The 23,224-nt window shown below is 39.7% G+C and overlaps 1 protein-coding gene across 4 annotated transcripts in view; it reads right to left on the bottom strand.

Moving 5' to 3' along the window:
* Nucleotides 1–23,224, bottom strand: part of LOC145783244 (CREB-binding protein-like) — a 77,961-nt gene that overhangs the window by 7,110 nt on the left and 47,627 nt on the right. For 3 of the 4 annotated variants that reach the window (XM_082595057.1, XM_082595060.1, XM_082595058.1), the window contains exons 18-34: nt 22,142–22,286; nt 13,770–13,888; nt 12,691–12,930; nt 11,316–11,404; nt 10,588–10,698; nt 10,345–10,479; nt 10,048–10,269; nt 7,234–7,345; nt 6,804–6,952; nt 5,943–6,081; nt 5,627–5,821; nt 3,438–3,647; nt 2,975–3,139; nt 2,769–2,885; nt 2,476–2,697; nt 2,303–2,404; nt 435–1,367 (exon numbers count right to left, since the gene is read on the bottom strand). In XM_082595057.1, coding sequence (XP_082451183.1) covers nt 435–1,367; nt 2,303–2,404; nt 2,476–2,697; nt 2,769–2,885; nt 2,975–3,139; nt 3,438–3,647; nt 5,627–5,821; nt 5,943–6,081; nt 6,804–6,952; nt 7,234–7,345; nt 10,048–10,269; nt 10,345–10,479; nt 10,588–10,698; nt 11,316–11,404; nt 12,691–12,930; nt 13,770–13,888; nt 22,142–22,286 — 3,405 coding nt within the window. The remainder of the gene's footprint in view (nt 1–434; nt 1,368–2,302; nt 2,405–2,475; nt 2,698–2,768; nt 2,886–2,974; nt 3,140–3,437; nt 3,648–5,626; nt 5,822–5,942; nt 6,082–6,803; nt 6,953–7,233; nt 7,346–10,047; nt 10,270–10,344; nt 10,480–10,587; nt 10,699–11,315; nt 11,405–12,690; nt 12,931–13,769; nt 13,889–22,141; nt 22,287–23,224) is intronic. The other variant, XM_082595061.1, reaches the window with a different exon arrangement.

Below are 23,224 nucleotides of genomic sequence, written 5' to 3'. Positions count from 1 at the left end.
GCATCAGCGTGGGAATAGATGTAACTTCGAATGGCCAAAGAGCTAAGAGCTCAGAATGTTGGAGATTAAATTTTCGAGAAAAGGACGCACTTTCGGTAGCACTTAGCGGTGGACAGCAACAAATCGGACAATTTCAAAATCTTGATTAAAATGCCATAGCAAAAGGCTCAGTTATGCACATAGCATGCCGGAGAACGACTCAAATCGTTGTTGTTGTTTTTTTTTCAACTGCGGCCCTGCACGGTGCACGTGCATTGCCAAACGACTTTATACTTGCATTATTTTCAAGCGTAATGCCTCAGACGGCATATTGTAAGTGCAATCATTGATGCCATAGTGTAATCATTGATGCCAAAGATTGCCAAAACTTGGAATAATTAAAAACACAGGTACATGATACAGCTAAAAAAAAATCAAATATGCAATAGACGAACCTGAACCATATTCTGTTGTCGTAGTTGCTGCTGCTGTTGCCTGTTCTGCTTGATTACGTGTGCCGCCAAATGAGGATTCTTGTTTACCATGTTCATTATTTTATCACTTGACGTCGGAATTGGTACTGCCATTTGCTGAGGAGTGCTCGACGAGGCGTTTATTATTCTGCCAGGATTTGACAAACTGCTTTGTCCACCAAAGTTCGGATTATTTATAGTTCTTTGTGTTTGATCATTCCACTGCATATTGCCAGGATTTATCATCCCTGCACGCTGTGGAATGGGTCCAGTGGGGGCTCTTTGAAAAGAACTAGGCTGTCCTGGCATACCAGGACGCACGCCAGTAGTGGCTTGCGCGCGTGCAACCTGCTCAGCGTGTTTCGCAGCAATCACTGCACGAGCAGGTGGGGATTGATAGTGTTGAGCTGGACGAACGGCAGACTGAGAGGGGCTAACCAAACCTATCTGGCCATGCTGTTGTGCTTGCTGCTGTTGCATTGGCACTTGTGCTGTATGCTGCATGCCACCGGAGTGATTTAACATGTTTATAGAACCAACCGGACGTAGTTGCTGTTGTTGATTTATTGGTTGTTGCGGCATTCCCTTGCCAGCATGAGGCGACATCATGATATTGCCAATGCGTTTTCCACTGGATGACCCTGCATTGGGGGTACCTGGACCACCAGGCGTCCCAGGTCCAATAATGTGGTTTGACATAGGCGTGGAAGGTTGTTCTTGAGGAGTAGCAGGTTGCACTGGAGTTGCAGGGGCACCAGGCGTGTTGGGACCACTTTGCCCTACGGTATTTGACATGTTTTCCATGTTAGCCATACGTCTCCTCATAAGCAGAGACTGCTGACGTCGATGATGTTTTTCTTGTTGTTTTAACTTGCTCTTCAAGGTGAAACAAAATGGCACTTGACATTTCGCTTCCTAAACAAAAAAATAATCTGAAGGTCTCAAACTACGTAAAGGTGAAAGGTCTATCAACAAATAAAGTCAGAGACTCAAAGTAACAAAGGTTCAAGACTACTAGTTACAATATACGATACACTTGCACGCTTACAAAAATGGACAGAAAATGTTGTGTTCATTGTCACACTTACAATATATATTTGTGGCAGTGAAGAAAGAAATCAAATCATTAAACCGACACTGTCTTGGTGAAATTAGATTCGTAGATATAAACTGCTGACCATTCCTAAGTGCTCCTTTATAAGGCACCATGTCGGCTGCATAGCCGAGTGGTGAGAGCCGTGGAACGGCAATCGAAAGGGTGCTGGTTCGACACCGCTCAAGAGCATGCGGCTGTGTCTCTGGCAGGACACTTAAAGGCATGCCTGAAGGTGGACACGAAGATTGACTTCCTTGCCTTCCCGTCCACTTCATCTAAATCTTCAACCACCAGGTGTAAGCCTGGATACGACAAACAAGGCACCGCAGAGGATATACTATTGGTTTGAATCTTTATCTTCGGACTGATAAAGCCTTGATAGGTTATTCCTGATAGTTTCCCATACTTATAGAGGCTTTCGACGCAGGCCCGGTTACAGAGATTGATAGAGTGAAGTTTCCGATTGTTGAAATGATGTCGCCGGAAATTATTCCATCCAGTAGATGCCGCTGAATAGAGAGCAGTCTTGAAAATGCGTTGCTCAAGCGCACACCCCGAGTATCGAACTAACGCCGCGTGATCTTGAGTCAGGCGCTTAACCACTAAACTAACGGGGCGGACTTAATTATACTATTGTAGTCCAGGGCAAAGCTGCGAAGAGTCGAGTTATATCACCTAACCTAAAAATTTAAAAACTCACAATAAAGTTAAAATAGCGTAAAACTGTATATGACGTAACTACGAAAGGACATACCTGACAAAACTTGGCGTGATACAAACACAAAGCGATGACCTGTTTGCAGATAGGACATTCTCCGTTTGCCTTCCGCTTGCAATTCCTGGCATGTGCCACAACCTTTCAGGAAACACAGTGTTAAAACGAGTCAAGAAAAAAAAAAAACTTTTGTCATTAATGTAAAACAATACCTTCTTCATCTTAATACAGGCGGGTAAGCTGCAGTTTGCATTCTTGCACTGGCATGCGTGCACAAGCGAATTGATGTAACGCTGGACTGATCTTCGTCGGTTCGCTGACACATTGCCGCCGGCAGCTACTCCTGGTGGGTCCACGTCCAACCCAAGACCCATCTGTTCCATCTTGTGTTCATGGCCAACTTGATGGTAGCACTGGTTGCATAGATCGTAGTCCTAAAATGTCGATACGTTGAAACACAGCTGCTCAAGAGTACGAGACAGTAGAGTTATAAAACATCGCTTACCTCACAAACAGTGCAGTGGTATCTAGTCTCGACGCTGTTTCGACAGTTGTTGCATGTATAGACAAACTTGTCCTGACCTTGCATGTGCAGTTCAACGAGCATAGCCATTGTCGACCACTGCATTAAGACACATTGTTTGAGTCGCTGCACCAACAACAAAGCTGCTATTGTTTGCACAAGAAATTGCAAAAGCAAGTATAGTATACCTTAGTTCGCCTTAGCGAAGAAAACTCGAAATGCTTTTCACGAGCGAGTGTAAGAAAAGAATCCCGCCCGTCCATCAAGTCGCACGGCATTAGTGGATCGGGATCGGCTATTGAACCAAGTTTGCTGATCGTTTCAGCAGCTTGCAAACGGATGACAAAAAACACCTGAAGAAATTTCAACAGCACGTCAAGTAAGGGTTTATTACAGTCCGGAAGGGAATATATTGACCACAGGATACAGTTAAGCACTTTGCCTCGTCCGCAACAACCACCAAAAATACCAATTTTACCAAACAGTAACTTGTAGAAAAATAAGCAGCACTGAAACTACACACAAAAATTCTGAACCTTGTCTTACTTGAGTTTTCAATGAGTTGAGTAACTTTTGACAAGATCAACGGCTACTCAAATGAATGAGCGAAACAAACTTCAAAAAAGCACATCTTCGATGTATACGACGTACCTCTTTGTGCTTCTCCATAATTTGATAAAGCTTATCAGAAAGATCGTTCGCAACTTGAGGAAGCTTCTTTTTGGCACTGCGCTGCGATGCTTTCTTACTATTAACTTTTTTACTTTTTTGCTTTGTCTTGCCGTTCTTTGCATTGGCGGGGCCCTGCGTTAATTCAGATTGTAGCGGGGTGAACTTGAGTAAGCTGGCATGCCGAGCAGCCTGTGGTGAAAACAGGCATTGTGTGCTCATAAACGACTTTTAACACAATAAACCACTTTCAAAAAATTGTTAATACAGCCAGAAACTTATATCCGTTGATGCATGCAAGCCTAATTTGCTGAAGGTAGGTGTAGTTATACCCATTACTTTAACAGTTATAAGCAGGGCTGTGGAGTCGGAGGGATTTTGGCGTATCCGGAGTAAGAGTCACAAAAAGAAGCCGACTCCAAGTTGATACAAACGATAAACAAAACAATACAATTTTTGTTAGCATATTATTTCCTTATTCTCTGTTTTGCGCTCTTGATTTTTTTCCAGGAAATACAGGATGAACAGAAAGTCCTTGGACTTTTTTCATTTTATAACATATTGAATGTCACTTCTCCGCTTTTTAATATGCTAAATATTTTGCTAAACTCTCTAATATTTAGGTCTAATTGTAAGCATGGATTATAAGGTCTAAAATAAGCCAGAGAGAAGCCATCATTGAGCTCCATCGCGCGGGGGAAAACAACTCTGATATCATTAAGCTCTTAAAAGTTGCCAAATCCACCGTTTACCGTGTTGTGAATAGATTTAATTTAAGGAACTTAGTACATCTGAAGAACGTCCTAGAAGTGGTAGACCTCGCACTGCTCGAACAAAGAAAGTGGTTGAGGCTGTCCAAGAAAGGGTGAGGAGAAACCCAAACAGATCCATTCGTCAAATGGCCAAAGACATGAATGCGAGCAACACCTCAATGAGAACCATTGTGGAAAAGGATCTTTAGTTGTCTTCTTAAAAAATAAGAAAACGACAGTTCCTTACACGTCTCCAAAAGCAAAAGAGACTTGAAAGAGCACCGATTCTTCTCAGAGAACTGAAAACAGGCATGGCAGAGATCATTTTTCAGACGAAAAACTCTTCACAATTGAAGCTCAGTTCAATAATCAGAATGATAGAATTTATGCAAAGTCTTCAGCAAATATTATAGATTCTGTAAGAACAGTTTACCGCCGTCAAAAATCGTCTTCTGTCATGGTGTGGGCCGCCATCTCCAAAGCTTGAAAGTTTCCTCTGATTTTCGTGGAACAAAGGGTTAAAATCAATTCAGATCGCTACATCAACGATATTTTGGTTGCAGCTCTGGAGATGAAAAACACTACAAAGATCAGCCTTCACATTCCAACAAGATGGTGCACCATCCCTCACAACAAAGACTCAGAACTGGTGCTCACGTCAACTTCCAAGATTCTGGAGCAAGGAAATGTGGCCTCCCTCATTGCCTGATTTAAATTCCATCATGAACTTTTGTGTGTGGTCGTTATTGAAGGCAAAAGCCTGTTTCGTTACTCACCCAAGTGTTGCTGCTCTGAAGCAATCACTCCGGCGGGAATGGGCCAAAATACCCCAGGATGAGCTACGTGCCTCGGTCGAAAATTTCCGATAAAGAATTGAGAGTTACACATATTTTCAATGTGGCCACTAGCCAGTGGCCACATTGAAAATAAATTCAGAAATTTATTCCTAGTATTGTAAGCTCTCATTGTGGTATCTTTTTGATAAAATTTCATTTATTTTCTACAATAAATCCTTTACAAGTTGGTACAAGGACATTCTGTTCACCCTGTAGAAGTGTTTTGTTCTAGTCAGATTTTATGGAAGTTGCCTTCAATTTCGATCATAACTTAAGTAAAATTAAATTTAAAAAAAAAACAGAAAACGAAAAAGAGCAAAAATTTAGAAAAATCTGACAACACTGAAGCCGGAGTCGGCCGATTGTAAACAGAGGAGCCGAAATCGTACATTTTTTTCCCCGACTTCACAGCGCTGGCAAAAATTTGTGCAGCGTCGCAAGCATTGCCATACTGATGAGCCAGCCTCCTGGGATAAACACATGTCTAATGCTGTCGATTCTTGCTACACTCGGGTGACGAGAAAGATCACAAAACATTTTACATTCTGCATTTACATTTAAGTGAGAAATACAACATTTGTACCTCGTCAGCGGCGGCTTGTTCGTTTATTTCGGCCTGTTTCCGATCTTCTTCTTCCTGCTCAAGTTCCTTTATGCTCTCTTCGAGCACGTTAGGCCAAAAATCCCCCTCGAAGTACGGAAGCTCTCTTGCCGACTGGAGTCTGTCATCTTTCGCTTGTTTGAATATGTCATTATATTCCAAGACGACTTGATCAACCTGTAAGAAACATATTTGATATTTTAGCATTCGTCAGTGCAATAACTTATCATAAATACTTTTATTTCGAAATGAAAATCTACAAATTCAAGCTGTGTCATTTAAAGTACGAACAACGTACTATCGCTTTGTCCAGCATTTTGCGATACCAATCTTGTAACCGTTTCGGTTTTGGAATCTTTTGTTCCACGGGATGGCAATGGAACACATAATCATCACCTTCGCTCGGCGGACATGCCCATATGTGAGCGAATTCATAGCTGTAAACAACACGATAATTTATCGCACCCAATTAACCACAAATGTATTTTTAAGTTTGGGTAGAATTTACTTTTTTAACTATAAACAAACAATGTTCACCACAATATGTGACATTATAACAAACAAAATAAATTAAAATAGCTAACATTTTCGATTATTGATATAGTCCTTTTTAAGCCTTTAAATTAAAAGATAAACAAATAAAAAACAAGTTTACATGTACAAGAAATATTAAAGAAACATGCAATATAACAAAAAGTGGTCTTATCTATGCATTGAAAAACTTCAATTTGTTTGTTGCGTCGAAAGGTATTCAGTTTTCCATCAAACTTTGAAATGATTGCGCAGCATCAAACACTTGACCGGTAATCTTTTCAAAGATTGATGAAAAACTAAATACCTTTCGAAGCAACAAACAAATTGAAGTATCTCAATGATGCAACAATCAGTTAGAATCCGTCTTCTTGACAAATGCTCCTATTGGTAATTAAATAAGCGTTAAGCAATTTGTTTGATTAAACCAGAAAAAAGTAGCATCGGATATTGTCTCAACTTTTTGGCTCATAACATTCAAACCATATCTGCCGCCACTTCCATACAAAAACTAAATTTGAATGGACAATGGTCTCATTATTTTTTTTGAAGGACACAGCAATTGTCCAGATCTCATTTATCCTAACATGCAAGCACAAGATGTCACGAGTAATAATGTTCACGCTACCCAAGATTCTTGCAGTATTCGAAGTATCCAATTAAAATCTCGTGGTAGACAGCGGTGCGAAGATGACGAGGTCGGAAAAAATGAACGGAATCGAGATAGGAAAGATAAACCCTCCGAGTGTTAGGTTGGGGAGCATCAGAACCATATTCCTGCATGTAATATGATCGTTAAAATAACATTAAACTAAGCAATGCATAGCCGAGTGGTGAGAGCCGTGGAACGGCAATCGAAAGGGCGCTGGTTCGACACCGCTCAAGAGCATGCGGTTGTGCTTTGGCAGGACACTTAAAGGCATGCCTGAAGGTGGACACGAAGATTGACTTCCTTGCCTTCCCGTCCACTTAATCTAAATCTTCAACCACCAGGTGTAAGCCTGGATACGACGACAACTAAGCAATAACCACAAGACTTGATCAACAACAACTGGCACCTGAACATGAACACCAAAGAAGCAGATATCAACGCCGTCATGTTCTTCAAACGCGAAAAACGCCTTCGCTTTGTATGGAAAGCTTTCAGGAATTTCTTTGGATTCAACGAATCTACAAACAAAAGATATTTTTGTGATTGTCAGCATTGAACTGCACGTGAGCACAGCTTATCAAAACCAACTCATTTAAAACGATAAGACCAGCGGTCATTTTTGACCGCAAAACGATTTTGTTGTTTCTCTTTATCACGTTGATCATGCAAATTCACTTTTGTCGGTCGCTCAATGTGTTTTCCTAACTTTGCTAGATGTAACAAGAAATGAAAACGTTAACTTGATACAATTTTTACAACGGGCTCACTGAAGGACTATACCTAGGAAGACCAAGCTGTCTAAAATTGATTGCTACATACTTTTCCACGACAGTTTGTTTTTCGATGTCAGACAACCAGATGTTATCAAAGCAATATATGATGAGAAAATTGCTAATTTTTTATCCAATAAAAACTTTTCTTTTCCATTGATTTAACATTCATAGACGTTGATTCAATAAAGTGACAAAAGCCGTAATTTGTGTTGTTTATTTTCTTTCTTGTAAAAACATAGATCTGTTGAAGGGGCACATCATAGTTAATTTTTTGAAATGCATTAGTTTGGACGAAGCTTACCTTGACCGGGATTTTCACGATCTGCCCTGAATTTTGAACAATCTATCTCATACAAAAGATCAAAAGTGTGCAAAAAGCAGCAGGGTACATTTATTGTTTAGGGTTAGTTCAACAATTCGGCAAATGCAAAACTGCTGCAATTGTCATGCAATATTTATTGTACATGGTGGTGGCTTCAATGACTCTGATAATGAAGATGAAGACATTACAATATTGGACCAGTGATACAGACTTTATCTGAAAGCTTGGACTCATCGGGTAGCGTCAGTGCTGATACCGATTGTCAAACAATGATGACGAGCGCAACCATCAAACCTATAGTGGGATATATTTCCTACCAGACAATATACCGTAAACGATGACAGGGAGCGGTAGCAGATGACCAACACTAGCCCCCTAGATCGTGATGAATGGAGACTGAGGATGTGCCTTGCCAGACCCCGTCCTACCCTGATTCTAGGAAATGAGACGTAAAACAGTAAGACAAACGTCCCTTGGAAACACATCAGCAATAGCACAGTCAGAGGTAACGTTCCAAAACAGCTTTTCGTTAATTTGAAGTCCTGGTAAACCAAATAACCAATAAAAACCACAATTTCCAGCACTGCAATGAAGCTAAGAAAGCATCAAAGTTGATGCAGCAGTGATGGACCAGCCATTATATTTATCAAAGATGTAGCAGACATCAATTTATGGAATGCAATTCTAATGTTGCATAAAACAAAGCAGTTCAAACTGGTCTCCGTGCTGAGTTTCATGTTCCACAGAGACCATAAAAAAGTTCCCAGAAACAGTCAAAAAGACGGAAGTGAGAGTTGGTGTTTTAGTTTAGATCAAATGGCCCACTATCATAAGAGCATCGATAATACAGTACAGAATTTTATACATGCATGCTGTAGTAGACAGTGTACACTGGCTGTTCAGAAGCGACATATACATTTCAAGAAGAGAGTGCTTACTGGGACATGCTCTGGTTATTGAGTCAGGCTTGACCTTGATATTCATCAAATGCATATTAAAAAACATTAAAAACGCTGTGACAGATGCAGCAAAACAAGTTAGCCTGGCCTGTCGTTACATGTTGCAAATCCAAAACATACTTCATCGAAAATGATTTTTGCCACTTATACTTTTTATCAGTTAGAAATAATTGACTACTGAAACAAATGGCTGAAAAATATACCTGTATGATATATATTTTAATTGCTAAAAATCCCTTGCTAACAAGTCTCCACAAACGTCATTAATCTAATTGCAATGAATAAACCGCAGCATTTAACGATCTAAAATCTTTGTTTTAGAAATGAACGTTCGTCAATCGGTTGTGATATTTGGATTTTTAATACCAACCATTTTTTCTAAAATGTGCTTCGTACATATAAGTTATGCTGAACCACATACAGAGGTAATTTTCAGTGCATTGGCTATCAGGTTAGGATACTTTCCCTCTGAAAGTCGACTTTTAAAGTCAAGTAGATAATCACATTGAAATGCTTGTGTCAGTTCCACATCTGACTACTAATCTAGCAGCTCCAGCTGAAAATTATTGGGGCAGTGGCCGAGTCTATTGCTATAGTCACATTAGACAACTTCAGTGACTTAACAACGATTTTTTTTGTAAAATGCACTGGTGCCACGCTACAGGGGTAGATTATTCTTTTCACGCCATCTGATAACGAGTCCATGAAGACCTTGACTCTTTCCTAACATGGAAAGACATTCCTCTGTTGTAACTTAATACATCTTTGACGGGTTCAAATGTGCTTCTAAAAGACTTCAACGAAATTCAGGAAACTGAGGCTTATCTACTCCTTTTGTTGTGTCGTGAATGGAACGCAAAGTGATAAATGCCACGTAAATGAGTCTGGAAGCAATCCCCTGATAAACACAACTAATTGCTCTGTATCAGTACTGTAGTGAGGAGATACGTCATTATAACGCATTTTATTTGCGAGCACGTAAATTATGTGACAACCATGTACTCAGTAAATATTGTACTGTAGTCTCGCCATTTTGGACAGTTCTTCTAGTAGAATATTTTTTGGTGGATCGATGAGGCCGCAGGAAAAATAGTTGAGAATCACTGACCTAGACCAAAACTGTTTGTTTCATCAATGTTAATAGGACAATTGACAAAACTTCTTACTTTGATTTCATTCCCGTTTTGACTTCAACAGCCTTTTCCCCGCTGTATACGCATCTGATATGGACATAGCCTGCTTCGTTGTTGGTGTCATGCCGCTTGAGATAGTTGTTAACTCGCTGCTCGACGTGTTCGCTCAGCTTGTTATGAGGCAACTTGCTGGCCATGAACCGATTGGGCTTTCTTTGGGTACCACGACTTCGATGACAACTATCACAGACGAATCTACAAAGTATGAAGTAAATTATTAGTAACTCTTCATGAATTAGAATGTAAGAGGAGTTATAAAAGATTACTCACCCTTCTGGCCATATCTGTGGGTTGTGGAGGACGCAGATCGTATGCAGTCTTCGACCACATTCATCGCACTGAACAAAAGGTTCTGGGTCGAGAATGTCATTTTTCTTCTTTTCAAAAAGATTTTTAGGTATCGTGCTGAAATATTTCAAGCATATAATTAATCACAGAAGTGCACCATAATTCATGTAACATCGGGTAGCTAAGGTAGCTACAAACGCGGCATGTGGATGAATGAGAACTTACTTAGAACCTTGGCCAGGTTCATCGCTCAATGGAACCTTGTCACCCTGTATCTCATTGAAGCACTTCTCACAGAAATCATATCTATCCGACAGAAGTCCGTATTTCGGCGAGCTGGAAGATAAAAGTAAATTGGTAACTAATGAAACGATACGAGATAACAAAATAGTGTCAGTTAGATCAAAAAGGAGATTGTGGAGCACAAATGCGAAACTAACATTCCTTGAACTCGCAAACTCATGAGCTGCAATTACCACACCAAAATATTTCTAAAAACAAAACATTTAGTTTTTAACCAGCAAGTTTTAATATTGGGATTAAGAACTGCGCAAGTTCAAAGCTTGCTGCGGGTGGCACTTGGCTAATATTCTCAAAACAAACCTACCACGAGTAGTTCAATCGTTTTTTATGTTTTCCTGATTGACAGCTAAGCAAAAAAAAAGAAGCTTAATGTACAACTTAGACTCCTTTGCGTTGCACAATGCACAATCTAGCATTTGCAATTTGGGTTTCACGATTCGGTCAGGATAGATTCAATATTATTATGCGAGTCAGGGTGAACATAACTCCTTTCGAACTAGCGGTACCTTAATATTACACTGGACTCATACATCATGCTCTTTCCAACCTTTTGCACCCAATCGCAATTTCTAAAATCGGTTAAAGGTATACTATAGAGTGCAGCACATTTATCGAGTGGTCAATAAAAAGCGGATGTGAAAATAGTGCACCTGTTTTGATATTCGTAGTAGACTGCTCCAGTGGAAATAGTACAAAGCGTCTTCCCGTAGCAGCACAACGTCATCGGCATAAATTCAAGCTAAATACAAGATAGGAATCAGCAAACTACGTGTAGGCGATCAGGTACTAAAAAGTAAAGTATAGACAGATAAAACCAAGCAACCACCGGCATTTAACATCATACTTTAAAGTGAACATAAGCTAAAAACTACGAACGTTTTCGGCCATACACAGTTAACCTTTTTCAAGTAACGAAAAATAACTGATTTTACATCTACATTGGACACCTACATAGTTTATGTTCAGTTTAATGTATTATGTTAAATGCCGTGTGGTGGCTTGGTTTTATCTGTCTACGATTGAAGAAAGTCACCTCTCTACCAAAATTGTATTAAAAAGTAAAGTGACAACCAGGGTTTTTTTTAAGGTTTGGTTTGGGTGACCGCTAAGTAGTTTTAAGAGACCGCAAGTGTTTCATTTAAATACCAAAAAATAGCCATAACTACATACAATCAACGCAACATAAAATGAATTATTCGACAAGGCACAGCTTAAATGATTGTGACAGCGACCAAACAGCCTGCCCAACACGGCCGCCAAACAAGTTTGCTGCACAATCAAACAACGTGTGCTTGTTGGTAGGCACTTTAACAAGCAGATTTCTAATAATCCACGCGCGTATCCAATCCAACCACGAACCAATGAGATGCTACGTTATCTGCTATTGTGACCAGCATTCAGCCAGAGAATTAATAATTACTTTGAACTTTGTTTGGTAATTACAGAAGAAAAAAGAGCTATAGCAGAGGTGGGAATCAAACCCACGTCATTGTAATGACTACTACCGCCCTAACCCAATGCGCCAAGCCAACCGATGGCAAAGCGATGATTTAATTTAGCTAGAATTTGCGTTTTTCCTTTATTCTTCCTAAACGCAATCTTGATGACGTCATGAAAAGCGTAGCTTCTGATTGGTTCGTGCTGGATTGGATATCTGCATGTTAAAGTGCCTACCGTGCTTGTTGGCTTCTGCTTGTCATGTTTCCACACGTAAAAACTGATCATTATGCGCCATAAATCAGAAATAAACATTGACGAGTATCGAAGGTGCACTTCTTTTGTGAATAACTCTTTGATTCAGCTGTTAGCTGTACCTCCACTTATTATTTTTTCCGGACGTGAACTATTGATCGTAGGCTATATTCGTATTATCGACAAGACATAGCGAGAAACAACCATTACTTTTCTACTGTAGTTGCAAGTCCAAATTTTGGGAAACCGCTGGAGAAATTTGGGGGACCGTTTCGGTCCCCCAAAACACCTTAAAAAAAACACTGGTGACAACAAAATCATTTATCGGGTTACCTTCCTGCCACAGCAATAACCCAACTCCTGCATCACTGGATCAATTTCTACTTCAAAGATTTCCTTCAGTCTTGTGCAATATTTATAAACACGCGAAGTCTTTCTGTTATACAGCCAGGCATTCGAAAACATGAGCCAGATGTCATTGACAAACTCCCAAGGTTCCCGATAAACGCCAGATTCCAAATTTTTTCGAATCAATGACAGGTCCATAGGCTTCTTCACAATGTCGTAATAATCCTGTCATCAATAATATTCATGTTAACCCGTTTATCAATAAACTTTTCCAACGACCACTTTCTTATATTGTCTCAAAAAGTTACAAATGCTTAGTCCAAAAGGTACTATAGCTTACAATAACCAATGGCAACCTTTATACACAGGTCATGCCGACGTGCAGCTTCAAATTTGTCTGGATGCCGGTCTGCTAGTAGTCAAAACCGTTCGTACAAGTTCATAGTTTGAGTACTAGTTAATAAATATAGTGTTTGTGTATGTTTTGAGCTACTATTGTGCTATTGTTACCATACAAATAATGTACTAGGTTTTAGCACTTGTGTTGGAAGTCCAAAAAGCGTCTGGCAACACTGGTAATCGGGAAAGATTTGTCATTTTTAACGTAATGTTAGGAGTGTTGCAGTAATTTGAGATGCAGTGATCACATTCTGGCAATTTGGATTCTCAAAACTATTATTTCAAAGGAATATAAAGTAAACTTAGCTTAAGAGTTTAAAATCGAAATTACACCCGCCTCCAGCTTGCATGTTGTCAAGGCCTGTGAGTATAGATCGCTATGTAAAAAGTTAATAACCTATCCCATATACTTATATACAGTATATATGACAATTTATGACATGACAATGTATAAGCTTGAAATTTGACTTGACAGATCTGCTACGCTTGATAGTAGTCCAAACAACAATCTACTCATTAACAACATCCACTCATTAACAGCGTTGGCAGAGCTTTATGCCTTATTTAAACATGGACGGGCAATCGGGCATGCACAATTGCACATGTCTTGAAACAAACCAATATTCGTAGTGAAACAGTTCGTACAAAGCGGAACGATTTCTTACCGGGATATTCAAGCGATCGGCATCAACCGGGTAACGGAATGGTTCAGCATCCGGTTCTTGCTCAAACAGCTTATTGACCACTGGCATGAGCATGTCTCGTAATTCAGATGCAAGAAATTCTAAAAATTTGGCGATTTGTTTTTAAAGAACATAAATAGAGGAAATGATGCAACGTTTTTATTCTGATATGGATTACAAATTTCGTACACAAAAATCTTCATAACCAATATTAACTAAAAGGTTGTGCTTAAACAAACCTCCACATAGATATTTATTGAGGCGAGATGAAATGGCTCGTCTATGAACCTCAAAACTGCACCAAAATTGGTAGAATACAGGTTTTAAAAATCAAAAAACTGCTAATTTCTTCATTGTTTCTTGGTGCTTACAACCTAATAAGCAGGGTTGCCATCAACATGGACCCCAAAATAAGAACAACCGAAAAACCAAATTAGTATATGAAACGTAACAAATGTTTTTGAACAAATCTTTGCATTTATACGAGCCATGACATATCACATGCCACGTTTTTTCCAGAAACAATCTGTTCCAGCAACTCTTTGTTCGCAGAAAATATCTGCATCTTGTTTTTTTGCACATTTTGCACAAAGAGTTTGATCCAGGGAATCAATTTCTCCTTCAACATTTTCAAATAAACATGTTAATTAACTTTTCCTCGAGGGAAGTTTTTTCAGTGGTTGAAGTTATCCCACCCCAAACCATCACAGAGACTGGTGTCTGTTTCTGGAACATCAGCCTTTCATTCAGTGGGATATCTTCTTTATTCGTTGCATAATAGGGTGGGCTGAAAAACACTTATTTTTGAATTTCAAAAAAAAAGGTGTTCTAAAAAGCTGCCAAATCGACCTAGAAATCATTTCCCAAAATTTTGGGGGGTGGCCCCCTCAATCGGCCGTGCCACCAGGCCCAAAAGGTCAAATTGCCATATCTCGAAAATTACTTGGGCTGGAAGGGTCAAACAAAGTTTAAAAGAAGCAAAAACATAAAGTTTCTATCAGTTCCAAGAGAACTTTTTAGTATAGTTGCACTACAAATTGAAATATTTAGAAAAAACACATATTTTACTAAAGCGAGTGGTTTAAGTCTTGGAAAAATTGTAGAAATTTTCACTTTGGTGACGCATTCGGTCTGGAATGTAGCAAAAACATGTATATATATAACATTCAAAGTAAATCACTAGTAATAGTATCCAAAAGACCTTAACAGCCTGTTTCATCCTATGATGGGATTCAGAAGGTTCTTATTCAAGAACTATCTGAAGATCCCATCACAGGGTGAAACTGGTTGTTACGGTTTTTGGTACCGGTACTAGTAATTGTATTTGATTATATTTCTCTGCTTGGCCATGTGTTTGGTATTGAGCACTCTTTTTGTAGAGTTAATAGTTCAGTTTTTGTATATATATATATAACATTCAATGGTTTTACTTGACATGTAATGTATATAATATTTTGCAAAGCATGCAAAAACAACATAGAATTTAAAGCAGTTATTTTCTCCTATAATGTGTTACAAGTACAAAGTCATCAATTATACAATTAATCTAACATTGCCTTTTCAGTTTCATACTTGCAAAGTCGAGTGATTTGACATGATTATTGATCCATAATCAATGTTATCATCAAATTATGAGTAATGGGCAGAGGTGGGCAGTAGCGCGCTACTTTTGTAGCGGCGCTACTTTTTTGGTAAAAGTAGCGGTAGCGGCGATACTTTTTAGTTGGAGTAGCGGCTACAGTAGCGGCGCTTTTTTTGTTCCAAAGTAGCGGTAGCAGGAGAGGCGCTACTTTTTTTCAGTCGCACTCCCGCTACCCGCTACTTTTTAATTTAATTTAAATTGAAAAAAATGCTTGTTTTTTTTGCAATACTGGCGTGGTCAAGCAGCTATATAATCGGCTTGGTTGCAAAGTTTCGGTCTTTTCTAGCTGACGTCAACTTCTTCGGCGAATATCTCCGTGTGATGAAGCCTATCTGCCAGGCTTTAGACATTCTCCAGGGCGAGACCAAGGCATATTACGGATGTCTTGCTTCCAACCATCACAATTTGCGGGAAGAAGTTGACCGAGATCAGTGATCTTGTGACCTGTGAGGAGTTGAAAGTGAAAGTCCTTGAAGGGGTGAAGAAATGATTCAACAAGTGCTTCAACAACATGAAATGCGTTATGGCATCATGTCTTCATCCCTCCTTCAAGACGTCGTGGCTACAATTTCTGCACTACGTTTCCACGGATGATGCTGACGCACTGCGAGAAAAAGTCAAGACAGATGTAATTCGACTGTTGCGGGAGACATTAAGCCAGGTTGGTACCGAGAAGAGTGACACCAACACCAGTCATGACTCCGAGTCTCCGAGGATGTATTTTTTGGAGTGTTTGCGCTATCCCGTGAAACGTCGGTGCAGAAGGAAGCAACAATTGTGGACGCCTTTTTTTCGGACAAGAGCAAGTCCTTGAGCTTTTCGAATACCGAGTTAAAACACCTGTTCATTAAATACAACACCCCCATTCCTTCCAGTGCTGCGGTGGAGAGACTTTTCTCTGTTGGAAAAGATGTGCTTAAGCGAAAGCGGGCAGGACTTAATGACTCTTATTTTGAAATGCTCGTGTTTTTGAAAGATGCGTAACAATAAATTTCCCTTAGAATGTGTTTTCTATAACGACGCTAAATGACAGCGTAAACGAATGATAACATCCGTTTTCAAGGTCATTTTTGCGTCACTAGGGACTTGAGTGTTTCCTAGTGTCATTTTAGACAAAAGTAGCGGAAGAAGTAGCGGTAGCGCGCGCTACTTTGGCCCGAGTAGCGGTAGCGCGCTAATTTTGTAAATTGGTAGCGGTAGCGCGCGCTACTTTGGCCCAAATAGCGGTAGCGCGCTACTTTAAAAGTAGCGGGTGCCCACCTCTGGTAATGGGGAACAACTATATCAACTATAATATATACTTTCTACAACTAGTGAGCAAATTGGACACAAATTAGCAAGAAAACATAGCATAATATACATTTCTGTTTTTCTCTGAAATTGGTAGGTGCATTTATGATAGCCGTCAATAATTTATGGGGCACATTGACTACTTAATTGCATGCATCCCAACTCATAGGTCTATAGTATGTTGTATGAACCGCATTTAACTGCACCTTGCATCAGCACATTTCAATCCTGCATCACATATCTATTATATATAATAGATAAATATTATTTAATCTGTTGTTAACTTACACGGTGAATTGTTTTTTTGTCAAACGTTTTCATCAGTTTTTGTGAAGGGATTCTTTGTCGTATCATCCCATCCCTTTTTTCAAATGTTGCAACTGAACTGGATGCTTGGGATACAAGTTTAACATGTCTTTCCACAGTTTGGTTATGGCAAGGATGTTCAAGTTGCAATGGACTTTGTCTGATTTGTTCAATTTCACTATCATTGAGATGTCTTTGTTAGAGGAGGTTCTTGCAGGCCAGGAAAATCCAGGTTCACCATTTTATGAAATGCCTTTGCTTTCACATTGATCTTCGGAATCAAAAACTTACGAACTGAACTTGTTGCCCTCTGGTTCTGCCTGTCTTAATCTTCTAGTTCCAGAAACCCTCCTCCAAAGTTGTGGTTGCCTAATTTGAATTCAGGGATCCTTCCACGCAGGGACAACACTTTGTTTACAGCTTGCCTGCGGATACTTTCATCCTCGTGTCCAAGCATCCCCAAAATAACTTGTTCAGGATGTGCAAAAAATCCATTTCTAATACAACTTCAAAGGCAATATCAACAATTTTTTGTTTGGGAATTTTATGATCCTTTGTAGCATATATATTATAGAAGTTTTCTGATCCATGTGTAATTTTGTGATTTTGCTTTATTTCAAACCATGATGGAAAATATATCAGCATGCAAAATTTTGCTAGCAACACCAAATTGGTTGAGGGATTTTCTGTTGCTGTATAAAAACGTAGGATGCGACAAGCCAGAGTTAGCCACGAGTGCACAATTGCACCAACCTCGATGAGCTTCAAGTCTATGTCAACGGATCCAACCATCACTGCTAAACAAATTTTGTAAGCGTAATTTTGATCTGCACTGGGATCGTAAATAACATCGTTAGGCAAAAACGAAAAGTTTTGGTTGAGAATAGAAGAAAAACTGACCACAAGCCAATCGGAAACACAAGAGTCAATGGCTTTTCCAGTAGGCCCAGTAAAACTATCCGGACTATTGGTAATGCTATCGAGAGTAGCAAAGACATGGCGCAGAGGGAGTTCATTTGCATGTAAAAGGCACACTAACCACTGCAAAGGTCTCTTAAGAAGTACTTCCAGGCATCTTATGTATCCAGAATGGGGTCCAGTCATAGTAGGAGTCATAGGCGCCTAAGCCGTGGGGGCAGGCCCGTAAATAAGGGGGGCGCAGGGGGGGCGAAGCCTCCCTGCAATAATGTTGGCCCCCCCTGGAGAAAATGATGCTAATTAGCTCTGTTGGCTAACTTTTCAGTTTTATACCCAATTTTCTTGTGTTTTTTAATTGTAAACATTGTGTGTCTAAAGGTGTGGTGGTAGGCACTTTAACATGCAGATTCCAAATCCAACCACAATCAGAAGCTACGCTGTTCATGACGTCATCAAGGTTGCGTTTAGAAAGAACAAAGGAAAAGCGCAAATTCTAGCTAAATTAAGTCATCGCTTTGCCATCGGTTGACTTGAAGCAGAGGGTTAGGGCGGTGGTAGTCATTTCATTGACGTGGGAATGCTGGAATGGCCACAATTGGACAGACAACGTAGCATCTGATTGGTTCGTGGTTGATTGGATATCTGCATGTTAGTGCCTATACCTGGTGTGGTCGAATGTTATGTTAAACAGACATTTATTCTCGACATTTATTGCTGGTAAGATCCGGAGTAGGCCTTTACCAGTTTCCAACTGAGTTAAGCAGTGTGATAGCCGATCAGTCTCCAGAATACTATGCAGTTGACTGCCACTAAGCTTTATTAAAGTACCGGACAACCACCTTGGCATTTGCGTTCTAGGTAGGCCTATGCTTCTCCTACTTGCAGTTCGAAACTCAGATTGGCAGACGACTCATGGTTTTATACATCTGTACGTGCCCTTTCAAGAAAAAAAGAAAACTTCTTAGATCGTGAATCGCTCATTCCACTATATACGAAACTGAAGATAGATATTCCACCAGAGGTGGAATTGCAAGTCGCAAAACAGTTCCTACATGACCAAGTTAGAAGAACACCAAGATTCCAATATAGTAGCCTACAACGACTGGCATTCCTGAATGTATATAAGCTTACCGCTACTGCGGCATCATTCGGGTCCAGTAGTGCGATTTGTGAGAGTGGCTTCTCGGTCTTATCTCGGATAGACAAGCCTACACGCAGGTCTATGTTCCAGGCGAACTTGGTTCTGTTGGCGTTTGAAAGGGATATGACCGAGACAATAGACCTGGACGTTTTCGTTAATAGATTCAGTGAAGTCCATCCACGTCTTCTGTTAACGTAGGGCCTAACCTATCTATGGCGAGGATACATTTCACTGATGGTGTGAAATAGATTCTCACTAATTATTAAAGGATTGATCTTGAAGAGATGATTGCATGTTCATTCTGCACTAGAAAAAATGAGGTGCATTGTACAATTATTTACAAAACGATGAGTGACTGGTGCAGCGCAGGCAGCCCTATTTGATCATAGTTCAATGCCTATTTTCTATGTATTGTATAATGTATAGGCCTAGTATATTTTGTGTGATTTATGCAGCGCATTAGAGGAAAATGTAAATAAACTAAAACCTGACTAAAACGAACTCAAAGTTCATGAAAGGCAATGGGTTATGGGTTAACTAACAAAAGAATCAACTACAAAATCATAAATTTATATGCCAATTTTTATCCATTTTATCACTAGTTGATGGTCGGATGTTTTAAAAATGATTTTGCTTCTCAATTTCTATGCTGTCGTCATTACAACTGTTTAGGCTACAGCATGTAATTCACTCTATAATGCCAGTTCACGCTGCTGTTTCTATGCTAATGTAAACGCTGTAATACGAATACTGTACAAACGGCGTTTTCGTACATGATACGAAAGGTAAAAGTTAGGCCCCCTCTAGAATACTTATTGCCCCCCCTAGTGGTCCAAGCTAGTTACGGGCCTGCGTGGGGGCCAGGCCCCCACGCATATTTCTGCGTGGGAGCAACTTTTTATGCTGCATTGATAGATAAAACAATAGATGAACTAGCGATCGGCAGCAGGAAAACATTTTTAAATGCAAACCGCAACAGCTTCGCGATAAATAATTACTAGAACGAGTAGCGATGCTACAATCCCACCCCAGACAAAAAAATCTACCATTTTGCGTCGATTCAATGTCATCAAATGTTGAATGCACCCAAAAACAACATAATTTGCTACGTTGACGCAGCGTGCGTTTAGCTTAATGGAATGCGCTTGCAAACAGACTCGATGTCGCTTTCGAAAGTCGAAACCTCTGCAGAGAATTGTCGCGGCAGTGAATCGCTTGCTGTGAAAATCAACTTGACGTCTCGGCTGGAGGTAACCACTAACTAACGTAACAAGGGCTGGTACAAACCGCATTGCGCACACATGGCATAATCAACACAACAACGGACTCGCGGCAAACTGCATGGCGCACACACGACCGTTGCCATAAAAACCCGATCAAAGGCGGGAAATGGGCGCATTTTTTGTTTCATCTGCAACACGAAAACGGGCGTATCACAGCGAATTGAAACTTGAAAGCAGGTCAGCCATAAGTTGCCATATTGTAGTGAAAAGGGAGCAATGTCAAGTCGAAAACTTAATCAAACGTCTCTCCGTAACTATTTTTCAAGGGCTGTTTACGGATACGGATGTCAAAAACTTTTAAATTTATTCAAGGTGACGTGCTGTTCGCTGTTGGATTGATGTAAACATGAATGATTTTACTTTCAACAGGTATATTTTCAAGCGTATAATCAAGTTAGTACTTTCATTCCATTTACAGTATACCTTTTAGTAAACCTTTTCGTCTCTTGTTTCATGCTAATAAATCTAGTTCGTTGCTAAACTTTATGTTGTGCTTAGCTTAAAGAGTCGCAGTCCATCAACCGCTAGCCAACGCAGACGCATAGCATGTGTTTTGGTCGAGTTTTGTTGATAATATTTAACGGTAGATCGAACGTAGCGATAACCCCGAGTGTGGCAATAAAAGCAATCCAAGTGTGACGGCATAATTACGTCATCCATCTGCGTGACGTTTCGCTGAATTTACGTTGCTGCTGATGAAACACGCTTTCGCCCCCACGGCCAAAAAAATAGTTAGGCGCCTATGGTAGGAGTGCCATCTGTTCCGACCATTGCAAGTTTTGTTTTCAATGTAGTGCCTTCCGTAGCTTCATATACACAATTTGCAATAGATTTTCCTTTTCCATTTTCAGGTGAGAAATGTGTTAAGTAAAACCAGCCTGGTTCACCAACAACTACATAATGTTCTTCCAAGACAATGACTTGATAGTGCCTGCCATTATCTGCTTCAAGAAGTGAGAGTGTGGCATCCTTTCTGCCATCGATGTACACCCCATTGAGTTCAAAGAACTTTTCCTCATTATTTCGTATTTTTGCTCTGAATCATCACAGGAATCAATTCCGCAGTACTGATATACTTAATAATTTACAGTTTGAGTGATTTTGCCCACTCAGTTTAGCATAAAAAGCGTTTTTTTTAAATAACATAATTTGTAGTGCAACTATGATGAAAACATCTCTTAGGACAGATAGAAACTTTGTGTTTCTGCTTCATTTGAGCTTTGTTTGATTCTTCCAACCCAAGTAGTTTTCGAGATATGGCGATTTGACCTTTTTTGACCTTTTGGGCTAGGTGGCACGGCCGATTGAGGGGGCCACCCCCCAAAATTTTGGGAAATGATTTCTAGGTCGATTTGGCAGCTTTTTAGAACATCTTTTTTTTGAAATTTAAAAATAAGTGTTTACGGTCAATCTGATGATTATGCACAGTCTGGACAGTGAAGCAATTTTCGTCAGTCCAAAGAACTGGTGGCTGCGTGCAGTCAAGAGCACAACAGACTAAGGCGTTCGGTGAAGGCAAAGGGAGGATATATTGAAAATTAAGACTGCATTTTGTTTATTTATACTTTTCTTTATATGTGTAAATTTTTTCCTGTTTGGATGTACTGCAATTTCAATAAATATTTGCCTACACTTGGTGTGATCAACCTGTATATACGTTATACAATGTGTTTTAAACCGCTTAAAAAAATGCAGAAATAGTCAGACTCAATTTAAAAGATGGTGTTTTCCACTCAATTATTTGACTGGAAAGTTTGTAAGTACTAAAACACACCTTTGCTCGGCTTTGGAACTTTGGGTGCGACTTGAGGCTTTGGTTTTGCCGGGACCATGGCTACTTCACTTTTGGGTTCCATTTTCACTGCTCCACTACTGCTGGTGGAGATGGCAACTGGGAAGTTATCATCCGATGTTTCCATCTGTGGCACAAAAGCCAAAAGTTAACAATATGGATATTTCAAATTAAGCAAGCAAGAAAAACGCTTTAGCGCTTCCGCAATCTGCAAATACTGATATCAGCGATTCGTTCTTTGAGCACTTAGATAAGTTACAAAGAAGTAAAACTGTAAATAACACTGGTCTACATATTTCAACTTTTTTTTTCAGGTTTGGGTTTTGACAACTGATTTTGGCTAACTTTGGGGCGCTGAATCCGAAAATGAACTCAGATTTTCTCTATCACATCAAGTTTTCTTTCTATCGTTGCCATTATTAATGAAATTGACCAATTTTTACCCTTTTTAGTGCAGTAAAATGTCAAATATAATTATTTTCTGACAGCTATAAACTTTCAAACATAGAGATATTTTTACACTAAATTCATAAATTGGTTCAGATTTCCTTTAAAATAAAAAAAATTCCTGTTATGGTAATAATCGTAATAGGACATAGTGGAGATTGGTAGCGTTGAGTTTTCCATGCTGGCTTGAACTCCCTGTCTTGGCTTCTCAGGCGTTATCTGTGGGTCAGCTGCTATCTCTGTGCAGCAGGGTTACCAGATGTAAATTTGGCAAGGAGCCAACTGCACGTTCAAAAAGGGCCAAAAAAGAGCCAACTTTTTAAACAAGGGCCCAATTTCGTTTATTGCAACAATATAGAAGGGCTTCTTCTAGAAATGGGATTACCACAGTATGACGCAGACGAATGGAGACTTTTCATTGATAGCTCCAAACGAAGTTTGAATTGTGTTCTACTTCACAATGGTAACGTGTACGCCTGTACGGTTCTATTCCGATAGGACATTCGGTGACAATGAAAGAAGAGTATCAGAACATCAAAACCGTTCTTGAAAAGTTAAAGTACCATGAGCATGGTTGGCTCATCTGTGTAGATTTAAAAATGGTGAACTTTTTGCTGG

The sequence above is a fragment of the Aplidium turbinatum genome, chromosome 14 (assembly GCF_918807975.1).
Source record: "Aplidium turbinatum chromosome 14, kaAplTurb1.1, whole genome shotgun sequence".
NCBI classification, from domain to species: Eukaryota; Metazoa; Chordata; class Ascidiacea; order Aplousobranchia; family Polyclinidae; genus Aplidium; species Aplidium turbinatum.
The sequence above is the reverse complement of the archived record's forward strand: the minus strand, read 5'-3'. Positions and strand labels throughout refer to the sequence as shown.